This window comes from Colias eurytheme, chromosome 9 (genome assembly GCF_061535395.1).
Source record: "Colias eurytheme isolate Ceu_HAF_F1 chromosome 9, ilColEury1 Martin Lab GWU primary, whole genome shotgun sequence".
Lineage (NCBI taxonomy): Eukaryota > Metazoa > Arthropoda > Insecta > Lepidoptera > Pieridae > Colias > Colias eurytheme.
In genome coordinates this window covers 6,390,766-6,411,500 of record NC_142988.1, presented here as the reverse complement: position 1 = coordinate 6,411,500, position 20,735 = coordinate 6,390,766, and the positions used below count along the sequence as shown (strand labels likewise).

At 32.2% G+C, this 20,735-nt stretch overlaps 2 protein-coding genes across 2 annotated transcripts in view; one reads left to right on the top strand and one right to left on the bottom strand.

The window, feature by feature from the left end:
* Positions 1-984: 984 nt before the first annotated feature.
* On the bottom strand, positions 985-8,363 carry LOC149905839 (uncharacterized). Its single transcript, XM_090105408.1, has 10 exons — positions 8,166-8,363; positions 6,066-6,217; positions 4,980-5,094; positions 4,118-4,264; positions 3,244-3,298; positions 2,762-2,855; positions 2,403-2,616; positions 2,174-2,303; positions 1,688-1,893; positions 985-1,379 (listed from the first exon to the last, which is right to left on the bottom strand). Exons 1-10 carry the CDS (start codon positions 8,325-8,327, stop codon positions 1,245-1,247), a joined length of 1,410 nt encoding a protein of 469 aa, XP_089961534.1. The 5' UTR covers positions 8,328-8,363; the 3' UTR covers positions 985-1,244.
* Positions 8,364-13,770: 5,407 nt separating this feature from the next.
* Positions 13,771-20,735, top strand: part of Cht10 (Chitinase 10) — a 31,285-nt gene continuing 24,320 nt past the window's right edge. Inside the window, exons 1-8 of the mRNA XM_090105997.1 lie at positions 13,771-13,869; positions 13,954-14,014; positions 18,008-18,150; positions 18,527-18,629; positions 18,725-18,801; positions 18,898-18,947; positions 19,536-19,742; positions 20,375-20,575. Of these exons, the coding sequence (XP_089962123.1) occupies positions 13,991-14,014; positions 18,008-18,150; positions 18,527-18,629; positions 18,725-18,801; positions 18,898-18,947; positions 19,536-19,742; positions 20,375-20,575 (805 nt within the window). The 5' untranslated portion in view covers positions 13,771-13,869; positions 13,954-13,990. The remainder of the gene's footprint in view (positions 13,870-13,953; positions 14,015-18,007; positions 18,151-18,526; positions 18,630-18,724; positions 18,802-18,897; positions 18,948-19,535; positions 19,743-20,374; positions 20,576-20,735) is intronic.

Sequence of the window (20,735 nt, the reverse complement as noted above, 5' to 3'; positions counted from 1 at the left end):
CCCACTAACAATACATAATAAGCTGACGTTGGTGCCGAAAATATGAAAAATACGTAGTATATAATAATATCTCAATGATGAAAAATATATTTTATAGGTATGTATTCAATTGGTCTGCCGTCTATCTATCCAAAATAATTTTCATCCATCCAAAGATTACCCTGTTCAAGCTTAGAAACGTTAGCTCTTTATAACATACTTTTTTTTTTTTTTTTGGTAACGAGGAGGAAATCTTCAAAAGATACTCTCTTTTGGGGGAAAAAGAGAGCATGTGGGATTCTTACCCACTAAAACCTCCTCGACGGCCAAACCCAAAGCATGGTAGCGGGGACTCCGGGATCTCTTGTAGAACGCACCAGAGTTCCCGCAGCTATATGCCAGACTATGTGGCTTCCCTGCCTCATTATCGATTACCCAAAGTGGGCAGGACAGTCACAGGACCGGAAAGATGTTATAGGCGGCTCAGTACCCACTTGAACCGCCCTCGGTCCTGAACTACCAGTGTAGTTAAGTGTAATGTGCAAAATCGGAGAAGCAAAACACCATTTCCGATTATTTTAGTCCATACTTAAAATGCCGGCTGCTTAGGAGCAACGCTAGTGGTCGTGATATATCAACTGGAACGTCGTCCAGCGTTAACTCGTTCTCTAGCTCTCTCCGCTGACTCTTTTTGAAGCTACATACTAGCTTTCCGCCCGCGGCTTCACCCGCGTTTTCAAAGAAAAACCCGTTTCCGTAGGATTTCCGGGATAAAACCTATCCTATGTCCTTTCTCGAGTATCAAAATATCTCTATACCAAATTTCATGCAAATTGGTTCAGTAGTTAAGGCGTGATTGAGTAACAGACAGACAGACAGAGTTACTTTCGCATTTATAATATTAGTATGGAATATATGGATTTTATAGTAGATAATAAATCAGATTATAATTAATATGTAAGTATGTATATGAAGTAGGTATATTATTTGTTACTTTCAGGCGGCTAGATCTGAGAACATGTGCAATCTTTTTTGTATGTTTTTATTATTTCTGTGATGGTCGTATAGCTTTAGGTTACGATTATGAAATAAGAAGAAAAAATGTAATGATAATAAGCTGAACAAATTTAATAGCTTGGGGAGAAATGATTAATAAAACTAATAACTAGGTATCTATAAAATATACCTAGCATAGGCTTCATTGGATTTGACTATTATTTATTGTGCTAAATGAAAAACACTGTCCTATATGTCACATCAATTTCTTATATTTTCAATTTTTTTAATAACAATCTTCCTTTCGGCTCCCCGATAATATCGCCATCGGAATATATTAATTTTCCTCGAAGGTAAGTTTTCTTCACAACTCCTCTCAATTCCTTCCCAATATATGGCGTTAGCTTAAACAATTTTTCATAAAATTAGCAAGGTATACACATAGTAAATGGTAAATTAAGAATTATGATGACTGAATAGAAAATACCTAGTCGATAGTTTATATTGTAATATTTCAGACCAAAGAATACTTATACTCTAAAAAAGAGTTTCAGACTGATTAGCAAAAACAACAACGTTTGGTGTTCAAACTACCTACAGCTAAAATAAGTAAAATAAATTTGATACATTCTGTTTATTCTGTTCTGTTTATATAATGAAATTCACGATATAGTTATAACTGTAATGATTTTACTTAAATATTTTTACTCACCTTATTTTTATGACGAATAATATTAGATGAAACTACAAACGTTTCATTTGGGTCGAATAAAATTATATCAGCATCGAGGCCCGGTTTCAAAGCGCCTTTCTGTTTTTCGAGACCACAGAGATGTGCAGGACCACTACACAGGTATTTGCTTATAGCTTTTAAGTCTAAACCACGGGAATGCGCTTGAGTCCAAAATAGAGATAATCCTATAAAACAGAGTTAATTAAAATAATGATGTTAGTGAGTTATTTTACTAAATAATTGAAAGCTTCCTCGGGATACGTGATATTATGTCAATTTATGGCTTTACCAATCATTACAATACTTGACTTGAACTAGGTACTGTATGTAATATAAAGAACTTTCAAGTTATATTTTATAGGTATATTTCTTATATTTGAAACAACAATTTATTTATGTCTAATTAATTAATACATAGGCATATATGTATTTGTGGTTAATTTATAAGTAAGAAGTTTAACGTACCAAATTGCACTGATGATATTCCACCCCAAGCTTCCAAATTGTTCTTACACTTCAGCTCCGGTGTGCAAGGCGAATGGTCTGATACCACCATATCTAAATCATCTTTCAATAAGTGTGCCCACAGCTTCTCCTACAGATTTTTGAATGCAATGTTAATTATTAAAGTTTTTAAACAAAATGAGCAGGCGCACATAAAATTGAAGCTCAACGGGTACAGACTACAGTCTACCTTATTATCCTTCTCCCGAATAGGTGGAGCACATTTATATTCACTATGTCCTTTAGGGATTTCTTCAGCACTCAGGGATAGGTAATGGTGGCAGGTTTCAGCTGTGACTCCGCCTCGCCACGCTGGATGAGAAGCAGCCAAACGCGCTTGACGGGCTTCTACCAGAAGAGGCACTACATTCGCAGATGACACGTGGACTATGTGGACACGTACGCTATAATACACATTATATGGTATTTTAAAGATTAGTAAAAATAGTAAAGATCACCTTACCTTCGAACGAACCCATATTGGGAATTAAACCTCCCTATGGATTTTTATATGAACACAAAAATTTGATCTATATGAAATATACTTACTCAGTGGTCTTAACAAAGTTATTTATGAGTGCTATTGCATCTAATTCCATTTTGGGCGTTCTTGATTCTAAATAGGTATTGTAGTCCTCCGGATCTTGCATAATGGAAATAAGTATATTTATTAGAATAGAATTGACTTCATCGTATAATATACAAATTTAAAAAAATGAGTAGGCGGCCTTAAAAAAATACATAATTCATAGTAATGCCAATGGCATAACCGGGTTACATTATTTATTTTTATTTAAATTATGGAATAGCAAACTTGGGCCATAATTAACTTGTTAAAGAAATGGTATAGAAATACATTACATAGGCTGAGACCTATGTACGTTTTTCGTTTCAGCTATTTTGGTAATTTTACTCATTAATATATAATTTATGAAATTTTTCTTTAAGAGGGAAAAATATCATATTATCTCATTGTTTAAGAATTAGGTACGGACCCTAAAATTTGTGTTAGCTCTACCTGATATACCTACCTTGTGCTTTCTTTTTAGCCATGCACGGTGTATCGTCTTCCAGTTCAGCGTGAAACTGAAAGTAAGTAAAATAATTATGTTAAAAGTTTATTATTTAGTTATTAAATGACGTTGGATTACAATATTTTACATGAAAAAAAGTATTTGAGTTTGACCACTAAACTACCATCTCTGTCACTCTGTGTTGAGTGTTTCGCTGATTTCTACGTATCAGCCTAATAAATATTATAATATAAACAGATGACGACATTGTTATATACATATAACATAACGGATTATACTTTGATGTAACGCATAGCTGGTGATATTTTCGGGTTTTTCTTAGTATTTACTTCTCACTTTTATTTTTATAAAAAATCATGTTTTTATTACTACTTAGTAAGTAACTATATTATGTATTTAAAAAAATGATGTTTGTTAACAAACTACATAAGTATGTAATTGAATTTATATTTCTTTAAGCATCTTATTACAAATTCACGACTATTACGATTGATTTGTTTTTATTGAAGAAGCGACTACATTCTTTTTATAACGTCTTTCCTTCATCGGTATCTTAACCTTGTTATTTTAAGTAGGTAATTAAATAATGACATTAAAACATTTAAATTACATTAATTCACGCCATTTTATGTGTCGATAATGATCTCTTTCTCACATGCTATAATATCATGTCTATCTGTCGGTTCGTCTCTCTCCATTCCTAAGCTAGGTAATAGCCCGATTTATATGAAATTTGATTGGTACGTAGATAGTTTGAGACCTAAGGAACTAGAAAGGACATAGGATTAGTTCTATCCCGGAAATCCCACGGGATCGGGACATATGCGAGTTTTCCTTTGTCAGAAAATATATTTTATACAATTTCACATACAGCTAGTACTGATCCGGTTCCTTCGAGGGCCTGGAATGCTTTTTTGAGATCTTCAACACCCACATTAGGAAATTCATCCACGCCGCTGGGGCAAAGAAAACATTTGAAACCAACTACACCGGCGTCGACGAGATCTTGAAGGGAATCCTGAAATAGATAAAGAAGAAGTTGCATATAATAAATAAATAAATAAATAAATATTATAGGACATTATTACACAAATCGACCTAGTCCCACAGTAAGCTCAATTAAGGCTTGTGTTGTGGGTACTAGGCGACGATAAATATAATATTTGATAAATACATATATAGATAATAACACCCAGACCCAAGAACAAATAATTGAGTTCATCACACAAATATTTGCCCTGACCGGGGATCGAACCCGGGACCGTCGGCTCAGTAGGCAGTTACTTTACCACTGCGCCAACCGCGTCGTCAGTATAATATATCAATTATCAATATAATATAATTATATTGATAATTGATATATTATACTGTTGTTTTATTTATTTTTATTGTCATATAATCCCATATTGTCCCATCTAGATCATAAAATGTAGTTAAGGTTAGCAATAAATCATTGTTGTGGTTGTTTATATGGGCAGCATGTGAAGCTTACGAATTAATTCCACTCGTTTGGTCGCTATTACAATATCAAATAATATACGAACGTTGGCAAGATACCGTTTATTTTATGTAAATTATACATTTAAATTAGGTAGGTACATCATATCTGACAAAATATTAAGCGAAATTCTATTGGTTGATAAGCGCATTGTAATTTTGAAAGCGTTTTGTTTTAAAATACTTAATAATACTATCTTGCAATTAGGTTAATTAATAATTATCTTAGTTCGTACCTGATTTCCAACTATAACTCCGCCCCAGAATCCAACATCAACATACACATTTCCGTTGGCAGACGACGCTTTAACCTTCAGATTTTCCAATGTCGTCGTCGGTGGAATTGAATTTCTGCAACAATCAACCAAATACATTTTTTGAGAGTAAGAAAACCTTTCACTTTCGTTAAAAATCAATAAACTGTATTCATATAGTCTTTTTAAGTATATTTACATAATTAACAATAACAATTATAGTTAATTAGGGTCATCGTAGGTAAATATAATTACTATTCTCTGATAAATGATAATAATTCGTAGAACCTAGTATGGGTTCCTATAGCAAAATGGCTAAAAAGAATCCATTTATTCAAACAGCTATTTAACGACATACCAGTCGCAGCTCTACAAAAGGCTAGCAACTTTATTACTTGGCACTTGGATCTACATAATTATCTTTCTGGTGTGTACAATAATTATTTCTGGTTGCAGTAAACAGTTGAATGGATATATAGTCGTATAGAATTATAAAAATAATCGATGGTAGGTACTCGTTTGTCAAAATTGCGTCTTTCGTGAATGGTAGAGACTGATAGTAGAGAACTGAATTTAGTTAAGGTTTTTGGTTTATTAAAGGCTATATAAATTACTAATTTATATATTGAAGATAATAACTATTGATTCCTAAATCAGACACTCTTGACCGGATCAATAAATCCACTTTTACAACACCTATTAATACAACAAACATAATATTATAAATGTATTGTATTTTAAAAAACGAAAAACAAGCGGAATAAATTCAGATGGTGTTTTATTCTAACTTGACTTTTATGAGTAATAAAGACATTTAAATGCTATTAGACTGGCAATTGATAAACTTCTAAGGAAATTCATGTTAAGAATCTTAATTGAAAGCAAATAGGTATCCCTATACAATCCTACATGCAAATAAATACTGCAATTAGTGTTGATAAAAACACCTACTACCTAGTATAATTAGAATAATTAGGAAGAAATTTAGGAAGCGTTCGGATGCAATAATTTATGTATTTATTATTTCATGAGCATTAACGAAATTATAAATTAGAAACTTATATTTACAAAGGCATATCAACTATAGTGGTAATGCCTCCCGCGGCAGCAGCGTTGGTAGCGGTGCGAAATCCTTCCCAGGCAGTTCGTCCAGGCTCATTGACATGCACGTGGGAGTCCACCACGCCTGCCATTATTGCTAACTCACCACCATCTATTACCTGGGAAGATAATATAATCCATTAGTGAATAGATGATAAATCAGAGCCGAGCTACATAGATTTAGTCTCAAAAATTTTCTGAAAAAAGCTGATAATGAATTTTTTTAACGAAATCCCATCGCACTCCTGTCTGCTTTAGTGATCTAGTTCCGCTTCGTTCAATTAGTAGCTACTATTATTTACTATAAAATCCAACTATCCTATTATTAATAGAGCAAGTCCATTAAAATATCTTGATGATCGAAGAAATTAAGAGCTATAAATTTTATTGGTCTCACAGGTCACTTGTTTAATATTATCTTTGCTGCATTTTATTGCAATATTTTGATTAATATACGATTTGAAAAAGTTCAAATATACAACCGTTAACATTTAATTTAAAATATATTTTGTTAGCATTAGCAAAAGACAAGACTTTTATGGCCTAAACAATATAAGGTCATGGACAATATTATATTATGTATTAAGATGCTATTATGCTGGTATTAAGAGAGGATTAGATATAGAAGGACTTAAGGATACCTAATATAGTTGCAGAGAACTTTATATTATAATTCGAAGAAATACACAGATGTATGGTGCATAATAAGTGCATTGGTGCATTTTGGCGATTCTACTGTCCATGGACCGGATGGGGTCCGCACGATGTTCACAATTTATATACCTAAACCTTATGTAAACGTCACCTCATATAATATTTTGAAACTGGTTCGATTGGAAGGTCTTGTGCGCTTTTTCCTTTTTTAAGGCCTTTGGGTAAACGTGAAGTTTATTTTTAAAAATGTTCCATACATTTTCAAAACGCCGGATGAGTAAATTTTGAAATGAAATATACCTACACATCAAATAATAAGGATGTTCTCTATTGGTTCACGCTACTACGAGTTGATATACTTCGAAGCTGATATTAAGGCTTTGTCAGACAGGACGCGTACTTAGCGCGCGTCAGAGCGTTAAGTTGACGCCGCGATATGACGCTAAGATGTGTTCTACTACCATCGTAGAATACCGTCAAACAGAGCGCCGGCGCTAGCAGAAAGCAACGCTCTGTCGCGGCGTTAGGACGCTTTAACGTCGGGTGTTGTATTTTTTTACAAATTTTATTTTAGCGTCGGAGTTAATAGGCGTAAAATAATAATAAAATACTGCATATTGACCGAAAATTTGATAGAATTGCTTAGAAAATATCCATGCTTATATAATACGAAGGATAGTTCATATAAACTATAAAGATATATCAATAAAGGCAAAATTGTGGGCACAAATCGGAGAAGAAATTAATGAAACTGGTAAGTAAAAAATTCTTCCGACTCCGGAATTAATATCGCTGTACCTTGTTTTGTTCGTAAGTAATAATTATGTAAACAACATGCAGCTTTAATAATATCAATTGCTGTGTCCTAACGCGCGCTAAAGCGTTCTGTTTGACGAAGCCTCGCGCGACGTTAAAACAGGACGCTGCAGCGCTACTACGCAGCGCTAAAATACGCGTCCTATCTGACAAAGCCTTTAGTGTATTAGTTTTTACTCTATCTTACCTTCACACTGTGCTTTACATGTCAATAGAATAATTAATGTTAATGTACCGATACAGATATCATTAATTAAAAATAAACTCACTATTTCAAAATGAATTCCATGGAATAACATTGCTTATGAGGTTGTAAAAAATTAATTGAGAAAAAATTTATTTCTGAAAAAATAGTTTCCTTCATATAATAATGTTAATATCAAAAGATGGCAAGTCTTGAAAGATAATTGCATAGATCATATCTGCGTAATGTTTAAATAAAATAATGAAGATAAAAATGAGTTATTTATGTTCAACAATTGATTTGACCTTATCAACAAGTATCTTGGCCTTAAAAATTCATCTTCGTTTATAGATAGCAGCCAGAGACAAATAATCGCATCATAAGTAATAAAAATAAGCATAAAATATTCTTACTTCAACACTTTGACGACTCTCCTTAATTATTCTGAGGGCTTCATTTCGGCTTACTATTTTTTCGATAACTCCAGTCTCGTCAACCAATACACCACCATCGAAAATTTTTGTCTCTGTCACAACATTTTTACTAATAAACAATTGTTTGATTTTAGCTGACATTTTATAAATTCGATGCACAACGTGACGACCTGAAACCCTCGGTTCAACTGCTACAAATAACTGATAACAGTACGCTGACGCGTACTCTACTATTATACAATATTTATATTCTACTAATTAGAACTTCAATGTTAATGAATCGGCCTCTAACTTTAGTCAATAGCATCACTAAAAATACAATATTGTCTATGTCTATTGTCTAGATATTTGGTGCTGTTTAATTTTCTAGAGATGTTCAAATACAGCTGTAGATACATATTTTGATAAAATACCGAAACATAACTAACGGCTTATTTTTTTCATAACCTGTCCTGTTTATTTGATTAAAATTAATGTTTCATATAGAAATAGACCTATCTCTACCTTGCAGCAAAGTTGACGAATCGCCTAATAAATGCCAATGATTCACCTTGAACTTGACTCGAAGAGGACTGCTCCCGTAGCAATACCCTTAGTATTGCAAATATCCAAGATACTCGGCTCACCTAGTTTTAAGTAAACACATATCAGACCGGTTCATTTTAAAATATAAACAAAAGGGCAGGAAATTCTTCAACGTTTTTCACAGTTCAATAAACTTTCTGCTCTTCATAACTTGAATATCGTATGAAATCATATGATGACATTTAAAACAAAAATAAAACGTCTATAAGTATACTTTACTGATAACCATAAACAAAAAAATAATTACCATTATTCCGTAATTTATCTGCTTGAATAATTAGTTATTAAAAGGTAAAGTAAAGGCAGAGGCATAATTTTTTAACATAAGCTTACTTTATAATACTTACATGTTATAAAATGCTATGTTGTTAATAAAAATGTACGTATTTGAATCGACTTTAACATAATTAGTTTCTGGTTTATTTTAATAACAAGAACTCAATTAGTTTAAAGCTCGCGTTAAAGTGCTACCATGAAATTCGCATGTAATTCTGACAATCCCAAGAAATCAATCATGTGATGCATGCCATCATGTGATGCATCGGGGTATCTAATAACAAATGAAGGGGTAAATCTCATAATGTGAAATTAACACATAACTAGTGATTGATTAAATACAATATATGAATGCTATTATTATCAAACCTGTATATTTTCATACAATACCTTCAATATATTTACAATGAAACGATCTAAATTCCACCCAAAATCTCTAGCGATACTTATATTTCATAAATCAACGCATAATATTCGTCAAAAAGATCGAAAAACAGGCTTAATAATATGTAGTTGATGCTTTCAATTTTGCTTATAACTAATATATTCAAAACAAAAATGTCTTCACGTCATTTTAAATTCCGCGAATAAAACCCATTTCATCCTATCATATTTTTGAATTTCTTTGTAAAAAGCGACTATAGATTAAATCTAATATAATATATTAAATTAATATGATACGAAGCATTTTCTATGCCGGGTCTTTTTGACAATAATAAATCTTTTAAAAATATATATATCGTGTTATTCTTTCTTAACCAGTGAATTATCTTTCCCGTGGTCATCTCTGAAAAACAAAACTATACCATTTGTGACGAACTGATAATTTAACGGAATTTAGTAGATACGGCGGAACGACCCTCACCCTCCTTATCCCGCAACTCATCAATGAGTTTGCCTGTCTGCTCCCAAAGAAGCTGTAAAACGCTAGACTACAAAATTTACTTTGAACGTATATGTACGTCCTAAACAGAAAACTTCCTCGAGGAGACTAGGTCGTGTATTAAATCAATGAGCGTAACAAGGGCAATGCCAATTTCAGGGTCCACTTAGTAGGTTTACTGTTAGTCGATACGACGACGGTGACTGCATGCCGGCAAACAATGCGAGTGACATTGGCGGGAAGAAAGGAAGATACGCAGCTTGCATAGTAATTGTGGCGCTTTACCGTCTGCTCATCGCGGAACCACGTATTCCCACATGAAAAAGAAACCTCGCAGCTACATTATCACTGCTCTACCTACTTGACATGTACGTCGTAATTTATTAATAATTTAAATATATATTTAATGTGTTCGAAAATTATATTTAGTGTATAATAGTGCTCCACGAATGCTTCGCTTAACGTAGGTAAGTACTAATTACCAAATTTCCAGTGCTATGTTATTAATAAACTTCTATAATATGTTATAAACAAGATTACACATAATATATAACATTTTTAAATTTAAATATATCTTTAAAGTTTAAACTTTAAAGGCACAGTACAACACATTAAATTTTTTATATTGATCGAAATAAATAATATTATAAATAAACCAACAACCTGTCATAAATATATTAATTACTAGCGGTCCGCCCCGGCTTCGCCCGTGGTACATATTTACGTTTTCTCTACATAAGAACCATTCTCATACTTCAAGGAATTTATTACACACGAAAGTGTAAATTAATTACAAATAAAAACAAAATAACAAATTTCCAGAATTATGTTTTGTTTGTGCTAATTTAAATAATAATTACTTAATTTGTTGTCAAACAAATTAATTTTGGGTTAGCAGTATTGAGTTATATTGTTGTTATAAAAGTTTACTGCTTAAAAGCGTAATAATGATTATAAGGACAATAAATCGTTATGAATCAATCTTAATAACGCTTTTAATAATATTGTATTTGATTTTGTCCCAAAACTAATAGGTTTAACATATAAGAATGATTTAAGACTCTATAAAACTGCAAATGTCAGGCTAGTATTAAATATATTTATAAATAACTAGCGGTCCGCCCCGGCTTCGCCCGTGGTACATGTTTACGTTTTCTCTACATAAGAACCATCCTCGTACTTCAAGGAATATAATAAAAAAAGAATTATCGAAATCGGTTCAGCCGTTCTCGAGTTATGCGCTTACCAACACATTTTGCGATTCATTTTTATATATAAGATTTATGTTTTATACTATCACCCAATTAAAAGGTAAGTATTTGACTTTTTGGGGTGTTTAGTTCTCTGATTACTTTTCAATTTTATTTTGGACTAGCTGTGCCCGCGACTTCGTCCGCGTGTAATAGTGACTGCATAGTAGTTACTACTTAACACACAATTATTGAGTAAACATGTCTTGAAACACGTACTATCATATACAACTAAATTATAAGTACTTACACATTATTATAAAGATAAGAAATAAAATAAATAATAACACAAAAGAATTGTTAGTAAAATTTATTACTAAACTGAGCTATAAAACTTAGGTACAGAAGAGTTCAAAATTTCCAGGATGTGGTTATTCTCCCGCTCCCATATTCCTTCTACTTTCACAGACTTTCAACTTTTCCCTTTCACCCCTAGTAAATGGCAGAACCGATTTTGATCTAAACCATGTCTAATCATACCTATATATATATTATGTACATGTCATATCCTTTCGTTTGGTACTCCATTTGGATTATTTATCCCCACTATCACCCCTAAGGTGCCCTATATGTAATAAACAGATTAACCAATTTTGATAAAACATGACTAATTGTAATTCACACGTCATTTGATATGTCGCTTGATTATATTATTTGACCACATTCGATTATTCATTCCCACTTTTACCGCTATAAATCAATAAATGGATGAACCGATTTTGATTAAATATGCCTCATCATACTTCTCACGTCAGGTCATGCCCTTTCATTTGATATGCCACTTGGGTATATTATTTGACAACTTTTATTCCCACTTTTATACCTATATCCAATAAATGGATGAACCAATTTTGATAAAATATGTCTTATTGTACTTTACACGTCATGTCTTTCATTAGATAAGTCACTTGAGTATATTTGATAAAATTTATTTATTTATTCCCACTTTTACCCCTATATCAAATAAATGGATGAACCGATTTTGATATAATTTGACTTGTTGTTTCTGACAGGTCGTCTTTTTTCATTTGATATATCACTTGGGTATAACAGACAACATTCGTTTTTTTCATTCCCACTTTTACCCCTCTATATAATAAATGGATGAACCGATTTTGATTAAATACCTATGCCTCATTATACTTCTCACGTCAGGTCATGCCCTTTCATTTGATATGCCACTTAGGTATATTTGACAACTTTTATTGCCACTTTTATCCAATAAATGGATGAACCAATTTTGATAAAATATGTCTTATTGTACTTTACACGTCATGTCTTTCATTAGATTCGTCACTTGAGTATATTTGATAAAATTCATTTATTTATTCCCACTTTTACCCCTATATCAAATAAATGGATGAACCGATTTTGATAAAATTTGACTAATTGTTTCTGACATGTCGTCTATTTTCATTTGATATATCACTTGGGTATAACCTACATTAACAACCTACATTAACAACTAACATGCGTTTTTTTCACGCCTATATAATATAATAAACAACTAATGTAACAAAAAAACGCATCTAATTCGTATTACCCGTTAGCGAGCTACGGTGGCACAGACAGACACGCAATACACACATAGCGGTCATAACACCCCTCTTTTTGCGTCGGGGGTTAAAAATATAATACCTACGATATAATTTCAAAGACCTTTTATATAGAAAATTTACCTAGAAGTAACCATAATGCTATTTGTGCAGGTTTTAGACTTATGAGCAAAAATCTAAATAAAGGTCCTTTGACCCCCCCTACTACCCCCTCAGCATAACCACCCCCCCCACGCATGCTGACTTTCGATATGATCATCTGGACATGTCAAGGAATAACTTTAGCGTATAATTTACGTAATAAAGTAATTCATGTATAGAATGCCTTAGCAAATGTTCGCTGTGATTACTTAAATGGTCATAACTTTTTTATTTATGAACCGATTGACATGAAATAAACATTAAATGTTAAATGAAGCTTACCACAATATATTAGTGAAAACCGCATCTAAATCGGATAAGCCGTTTCTGAGATTAGCGTGTTCAAACATACAGACAAACAGACAAACAGACAAACCGACAAACAGACAAACAGACAAAAATTTTTTTAACAACAGTTTTGGGTTTGGGATCGATTTAGTAATAACCCCTGCTAATTTTTTTTTACATATTTTCATTGTACAGACACCACTTTTCTAGAATTTTATTATATGTATTGATGATGATATTGATTATAAGAATAGAGGACATATCATATCTGGCAGTAATTATATGAATAATAGATGAAACATTTGCGGAACTAACATGATATAATTAATAAATGCCAGTAGACCTTTGTTCGTGACATTTTCATATCCCAAAAAAGTAAGCGATGAATTAGCAACAACAAGCTAAATCATAACATTGCATTCGTTAAAATTTTTAGGTAGGTATGGCACAGCTTTGTCCTTCCAGAAAGTCTTTATTTTTTGTGAGGCAGATGAGTCCCAAAATTCGATAATACATAATACACATATGCGTAGGTGCGAGATGTGAAGCTCGATGACACCGAGGTATTAACACTAGGACACTCGTGCGTTGTCAGCTCAGTCGCACGGCACCCGCGACGCCGGCGCAGGCGTAGCTAACAATACTGGATACTGAGTGAAGACAACCCTTGCCAATCTTATCCTTGTTAAGTAAATCTGTAGCAGGTACGTTTTAGCTCTATTTTTGAAATGTTAAAAAATCCATCTCTTATTTTTACATGAATATAGAAATGCTTTTTTTACTTTCAGAATAATAATCGGAGTTGTAAATAAAAACATCCCCGTTATGGGGTTAAGAATATTATCAGTGGTGAGTTATTTCAATTACATAATTATATTTTCTAAAAATAATAAATGAAATTTTCTTTGACCAAAAAGATGCGCAATATTTTTTTTACTTACGCAAGTTAAAAGTAACTACATATTTACAAAAATATTATTATAATACATAACTACTTATATCCTTATTAGTTATTGTCTTAACAAATTACATAATCTTTCTTATATATAAAATTCTCGTGTCACAATGTTAGTCTGCATACTCCTCCGAAACGGGTGGACCGATTCTCATGAAATTTTCTGTGCATATCGGGTAAGTCTGAGAATCGGCCAACCTCTATTTTTCATATGTACCACGGGCGAAGCCGGGGCGGGCCGCTAGTATTGTATAAAACGCACAACCAAACGCAAGAAAATACCAATGTATTAAGTGCACATTGCGCATTAAATGTTTTTTAAAGTTGTGGCTAAAAGCAATAATTAAAAAGAATTTATTGTTTTCATATAACCTAATCTCAAAACCTTAATTAAAAATTAAAATGGCATATTTTTCACCGGTGCGTGTGAATAGTCATTAAGGTTATTATAGATGATTACAAATAAATACCTTATGATGCTCTTTCTGTTCATCGCAAATCTAGAGCAGCAAATTTGTCATAATAATATTTTATTAATTAAACATCAATTAAATATATGTTACTAGTAATTTTTGCTCTACATATAAAATATTGAAACCAGATCAAATATTGAAAAACCAAATAGTAGCGTTGATATAATCAGAGCTGATGTAGAGCAACTAAATTATTTTATTTTATTAAAGAGCAAAAAAAAATTTACTCTACGAAATCTTACTTTCCCAGAATACTTATTCTATTGGACATTGGTATTTACTATTATGTAGTTCGTATATATGTATTACAAAAATATGTATATAGTTTATCCCAATTTGGAGAGTAGGTAAGTCCACACATTAGTAGAGCCAAAGAACCAAATAAAGATGATTTATTTATTTATTTATTTATAGAGCAATATAGGTCCGATGGTCGGCAAACCTATATAAAAACGTATTATTAATATTAAATTAATATAATAATACTTAACAGTTAACGAAAAGAAATAATAAGCAAAAAAAAGTAGGTAGAACCTTTTTCCTTTAGGAATAACATGGGAATTTTCAATACCGATACAGTTGTTGATTTCTGCGTCTTTACAGACGATTAATGATGTGATGTCTGAGCACCGATAATTACAACAATCGATACAATAGTATTAAATTCAGTAACAATTTAATGTTCTTCTCTTCCTAATATTATCCATACTAATATTATAAATGCGAAAGTAACTCTGTCTGTCTGTCTGTTACTCAATCACGTCTAAACTACTGAACCAATTTGCATGAAATTTGTCATGGAGATACATATTTTGATACCCGAGAAAGGACTATAGGCTACCTTTTATTGCGAAATATGTACCTACCACGGGCAAAGCCGGGGCGGACCACTAGTGTACTTATAAGAGTAGGTTCATAGTATTTTTGTCAATAAGTATTATTTTTAAGGCGGAAAATAATCAATTCTCTATACAAACTTATAAAATGTAAAGTAATCGATTTATAGTCGTCATCTGAGTTTCAGCACACGATCTTATAAACAACAACATACGTTTATATCCTTGCAAATTATCCTTTTAATAATTATAATTAGTAGGTATTGTTTTTATGCATAATATAGGTACTTATGAGAATATGTACTTTGGTCTTCGGTAAGACCCTCTGGGATAAAATAAAAAATCAGCCTATAATCACTACATAGTATAAAACAAAGTCGCTTTCTCTGTCCCTATGTCCCTTTGTATGCTTAAAGCTTTAAAACTACGCAACGGATTTGGATGCGGTTTTTTTTAAAGAGTGATTTAAGAGGAAGGTTTTAGTATATAATTTATTGGGTTTTAGACAAAGCGGGCGAAGCCGTGGGCGGTAAGCAAGTAATATCTATACATAAAAAAATATTCAGAATGTCTAAGCGAAACAACATAAGAAAAAAGGTAAATCTTTACTTATAATATGTATAATGCTAAACAGTTTGTTTGTTTGAAAGCGTTATTTTAAATTGGTCCAGTAATTCCTGAGATAAGCGCGTTCATACCAAAAAATATCTTCAGTAATAATATTGTATGTATAGATTAATAATTTGCAAAAATAGTGATCACTACAGCTAGAGTCAATAAACGAATTGTTCAGAAATAAGAATTAATCCTAAATTATGTTTATGCGATTTTGATAATGACTGTATGTTGTTACTTGTTATAGCCCACCTAACTTTTAAAGAAAAATACACACAAATCACATTAAACATTTAAAGTATCGTAAAAATCGAATCATTAAAATTAAAAAAGACTCTGGTTCTAAAATATTAACTGATTCCTGCGAGGGTTTTTAAATGGGTGTAATAAAAATCCGTGTCCTAATCGCTGGCGAAATGTCACTCGGGTCTCGAAAATAGGTTCCTTGTAATGGTCGTGAGCCGATGACGATGACCTCTGCTGCTACCTGCCAATGATGCCTGTATGCAAATTATGTTATTTTCCTAAACAAGAGTCAATGTACCTGCTATTAATTTTACGGCAATTTATTAGATCAATTTCATGTTTAGATGAAAAATGTAACGTGTTTCCAATCTAATGATATAACTTTATTTATTATCAACCAAACTCGTTTGCTCGCTAAAGGTTGTAGAACTTTATTTAAATTCCAAACTGGACACAAATTCTGTTTACTGATGAATACAAAATACATCGTTATTGTGCCAAAATATTTAGTTTATCTGTGTCGCAAGTTCATCAATAAGTCTAGACTCTAGATATTATAGTTTGAAATCTTTAACAGGAAATTATTATTCATTTTTTTTTAAGATGACTTATTTTCGGCATTTGAACAAAAACAAACGCTGCAACTACTATTTAGCTCTTTTTGTAATCATGTTATATTTTTATAATCGATTTTGTTAGCCATCTGCAGGATAAAACATGCACGAATTGTTTTGTCTTAAAAAATATGTAGAAAATGATTGAATTAGGAATTTGTTTTCCTGTAGGACTATTATTTAAATATTACACTATCAACAAGCCTGTACATAGATATTTTTGACTCACTGTAACATTGAATACCTACCTTTCACTCTTGATTAAATTTCATTATTATTGTTTACTTATTGTAGTGGTTGAAATTCATAATACAGATTATAACCATAGCCTATGATTGTCTTTCTGAAGAAAGCATTTTTTATGAGTAATCAATAATAATACACAACAGCACAACAGCAATAAATTACCTACATCATTTAAAAAGATCAAAATACGACTTAGTTTATCACTCAAACTGATTAGTTGGATTAGTTGAAACTTTCCTCAATATTATTCTTTTCTTGCATTATTTATTCAGAAATAAAACAGGTCATTGCCTTTTCCAAAACATTGAAATTAAAAATACACTTCGGCGAACAAGCCTCAAGTGTTGATCTTGGTCTTAAGTCTGTCAAGTTATGTAAATTACGCAAAGTTATAGTGCGATACATGATCTATGGGTCACTGACCGGATTCACCCACGCTTTTTTGAGTATTTTCATAGAATTAATCATTATGGCGCCAACAATAGATGATGGCTTTTTTTAAGACCCGCAGGAGACATCAAAAACGTCAATTATCCTTCAATGCTTTTTGCTAACAGCAATGTAACGGAACTTTTGAAGATCTAATAAAGTTAAAAAAAACATCATCTCTCTGAGTAATCGTCAACAATTGATACATCACATTGTTATTGAATAATGAATTCATTTTTTGTCAGGTCAACAGCCGCCTAGCCTTTGTTTGATAAACTGCCAATTTATCCGAAACATTATGGCTTATAAATGGTCTAAGAATTTGATACTTAAAATGTTTAAACTTATTTGATTCTGAATTATGAATATTTATGTTCTGTTCTGAATATGTAATTTAAAGTATTTTTATTTTTTTCCCCCCTTTTTAGTGTATTGCCCTGTGTGTGAGTGCGACTGCCTCTCCACGTTATCAAGATGAAGGAGCCTTCGATAGAAAAGCTGTTGAATCTGTTCCGGAACATGAACCAATTGCACCTCCAATTAGAGCATCTGTTGAAAGTATTCCTCTAAGGTAATCATCGCTATTTTTTAAAAGTTTAATTGGTAATTTTTAATCATAAGTTTAAAATAATATTTTTCATGAATTAAAATTTTTCAAACACTTTTTTTATTCTCACATAAAAACTGTATCAAAATCTATTTAATTCATTTAATTTTTAAGGTTTTTTTCTTTTTTTTTAAGTTTTCTTATCTTCACATGGAGTATCTACTATCTATGGCCTTCGCACTTCATGTGTCGAAAAAAAAGGGCGCCAAAAATTTGTTCGGCATTTAAATTGCAAGTTTTAAAAAATATAAAATCTTAAAAGATAATCCTATAACTTGACTTAAAATTTATTGTTATTGTTTTAATTTCTTGAAAAACATATTTTACCTTTTTTTTATAGGAATCTTCAGGACGAAAGCGAAGGTCGTTTACCATTGCGAGATGCCGTTGAAAAAAGACCTATTCCTGTTCTAGACCGGGAGTCCTTGCAGAAATATGTCGAGGTACCTATGTGATTATAATTATTCTATTATCTACTCTACAATTTATTAATATTGGAATTGTTAACTATTATTTGAAAAATTGATTATTTTTATAGGACGCAAAGAACGTGAATGTCTTCAAAGATGTAGAAAATCTCCAAAAATACTACGGCGCTGCAAGTCATTTAAATAAGTAAGTGATATAGAGTCTTAGGAGTATCTATATTCAATATAGTTAAATTTACCTATTGTTATATGCGAATATATAATAATTATGTCCAAATTTCAGTAGTTCGCGTACAGATGAGAGACTGCACTTAGGAAATGCAAATCTCCAAGGTATTTATACAATAATTCCCTTCTTCGTTTCATTACATTATTATCGATTAGCACCATGGACGTATAAAAAAAGACGGACGGTATATCGCCTAAACATTGAGTGAAGCCTAGTAATGGCGGCGAAACATCCATGTGTCTGTGCCATGTTGCCATGGCAACAGCTGTCCTGATGACAATGGCGGCTGTATTTTTTTTCTATAAATTTTGCCGTAATAATTTTGTCATTAAAACATAAAAGAAATAACTTGCTTCCCTGTGGAATGTAATCCCTTGTGTTTTGTTATTTAAAATTGTGCTGTTGTGGCACCATTTAACCACACAAGACGGCATTTTAAATATTTTTTGTGAAACAGTGACGCAGTTAATCAGTCGGTAGTTCACGACGTAATGGCGGCCGACTAGCTTACTATGGTGAGAGTGTGTGCGTGTTTATTGTCTTTACACGATCGCTAGCTTACTATGGTGGCTTCACGTTGTTTGTTCGTAATACGGTGTCCGTCTTTTTTTATACGTCCATGATTAGCACAATACATGTGCAATAATCATTATAAATTATTTTTAAATACAGAATAAATTGCTTTTTTTCAGAAATGCAACAGACCGTAAATGGTCCCGACGCTCGACGTTTGGTAGTGTGTTATTTGGAATCATGGGCGGCGTATAGAGCTCCACCCTTAGCTTTTACCGCGGGTCTAGTGCCTAAATCATGTACAAATCTGCACTACGCCTTTGCCGTCTTACACCCGCATACTTATAACGTTATATCGGCTAATGAAGATTACGATGTAATAAAAGGTGAGATAATGATGCCATCTTCTAACTTCTTTCTAGTGAAATACAGAAATTCCAATGGATTTGAAGGACATGTCCACATCCCAATGAATGTTTGACTTTTAGAGAGTCTGGCATAGCCAATAAGTATGCTATGATAGTCTCTTCATTATTTTACGTATTTGTGATTTGAATATTATATTGCTGCCCTTTCATGCTAATGTTGAGTTATGACCTAGTACGTGTCGAAATGCAAGAGTTCAGGTCAGTAGGTAGATACTATAAAAATTAAAAAAAAAATCATTCATCGTGTGTATTTTCCATGACCACGTTTACAAGTATATTTTTATCCAAGTCCTCTGTAAACAATATTCATACCAGTTTTCGCTAATCAATTAGCAATCATTTTAGCACGATGCACCTTCGTCCAAAGATTAAAATATTTGCAAGGCAGGCAACGAATAACCTCTAATCGTATAAATAATGATTTCAACCAAATTTTTTATTCAACCAATGTAAAAGTAAAAATCAACAATAATTTGCATAAAAATTCGTCGAGATTAGAAATTATCGTCAAATAAGAAATTATCAAACGATTATGTTTTGTTTAAATATGAAAGATCTACCTTTGTATATGTATTATTATTGTGTACCAGGTGGTTACAGAATAGCTACAGGTCTGAAACGACGAATCCCCGGTCTCAGGGTTCTTATCAGCGTCGGAGGAGACGGTACGGAACGGCTTTTTAGCGAAATGGTACAAGAGCCATACCGACGAAACTCGTTCATTGATAGTGCAGTCAACTTTTTGCGAGAACACGACTTCGATGGGCTCGACCTTCATTGGGTTTACGCAGGTAAAAACATTAACAACTTATTAGTCGTAAATTAGAATGCATTTAACCCTTTGTCATTTTGTATCTTATAAAGGATTATTGGGATGTTTATATGCCGATAAATAATAACAATAAATTTCTTGTTCATTTGCAATTAATTACTTAAAGAATAATATCATTT

Bases quoted from the DNA above. Each gene is read 5' to 3' on its own strand.
- LOC149905839 (XM_090105408.1), bottom strand. From the start codon at position 8,327: ATGTCAGCTAAAATCAAACAATTGTTTATTAGTAAAAATGTTGTGACA. The intron at 4,265-4,979 runs GTACGAACTAAG...TATCTATTTCAG, and splicing joins GAGTTATAGTTGGAAATCAG to GATTCCCTTCAAGATCTCGT. The intron at 3,299-4,117 runs GTATGTGAAATT...ACTTACTTTCAG, and splicing joins GAACCGGATCAGTACTAGCT to TTTCACGCTGAACTGGAAGA.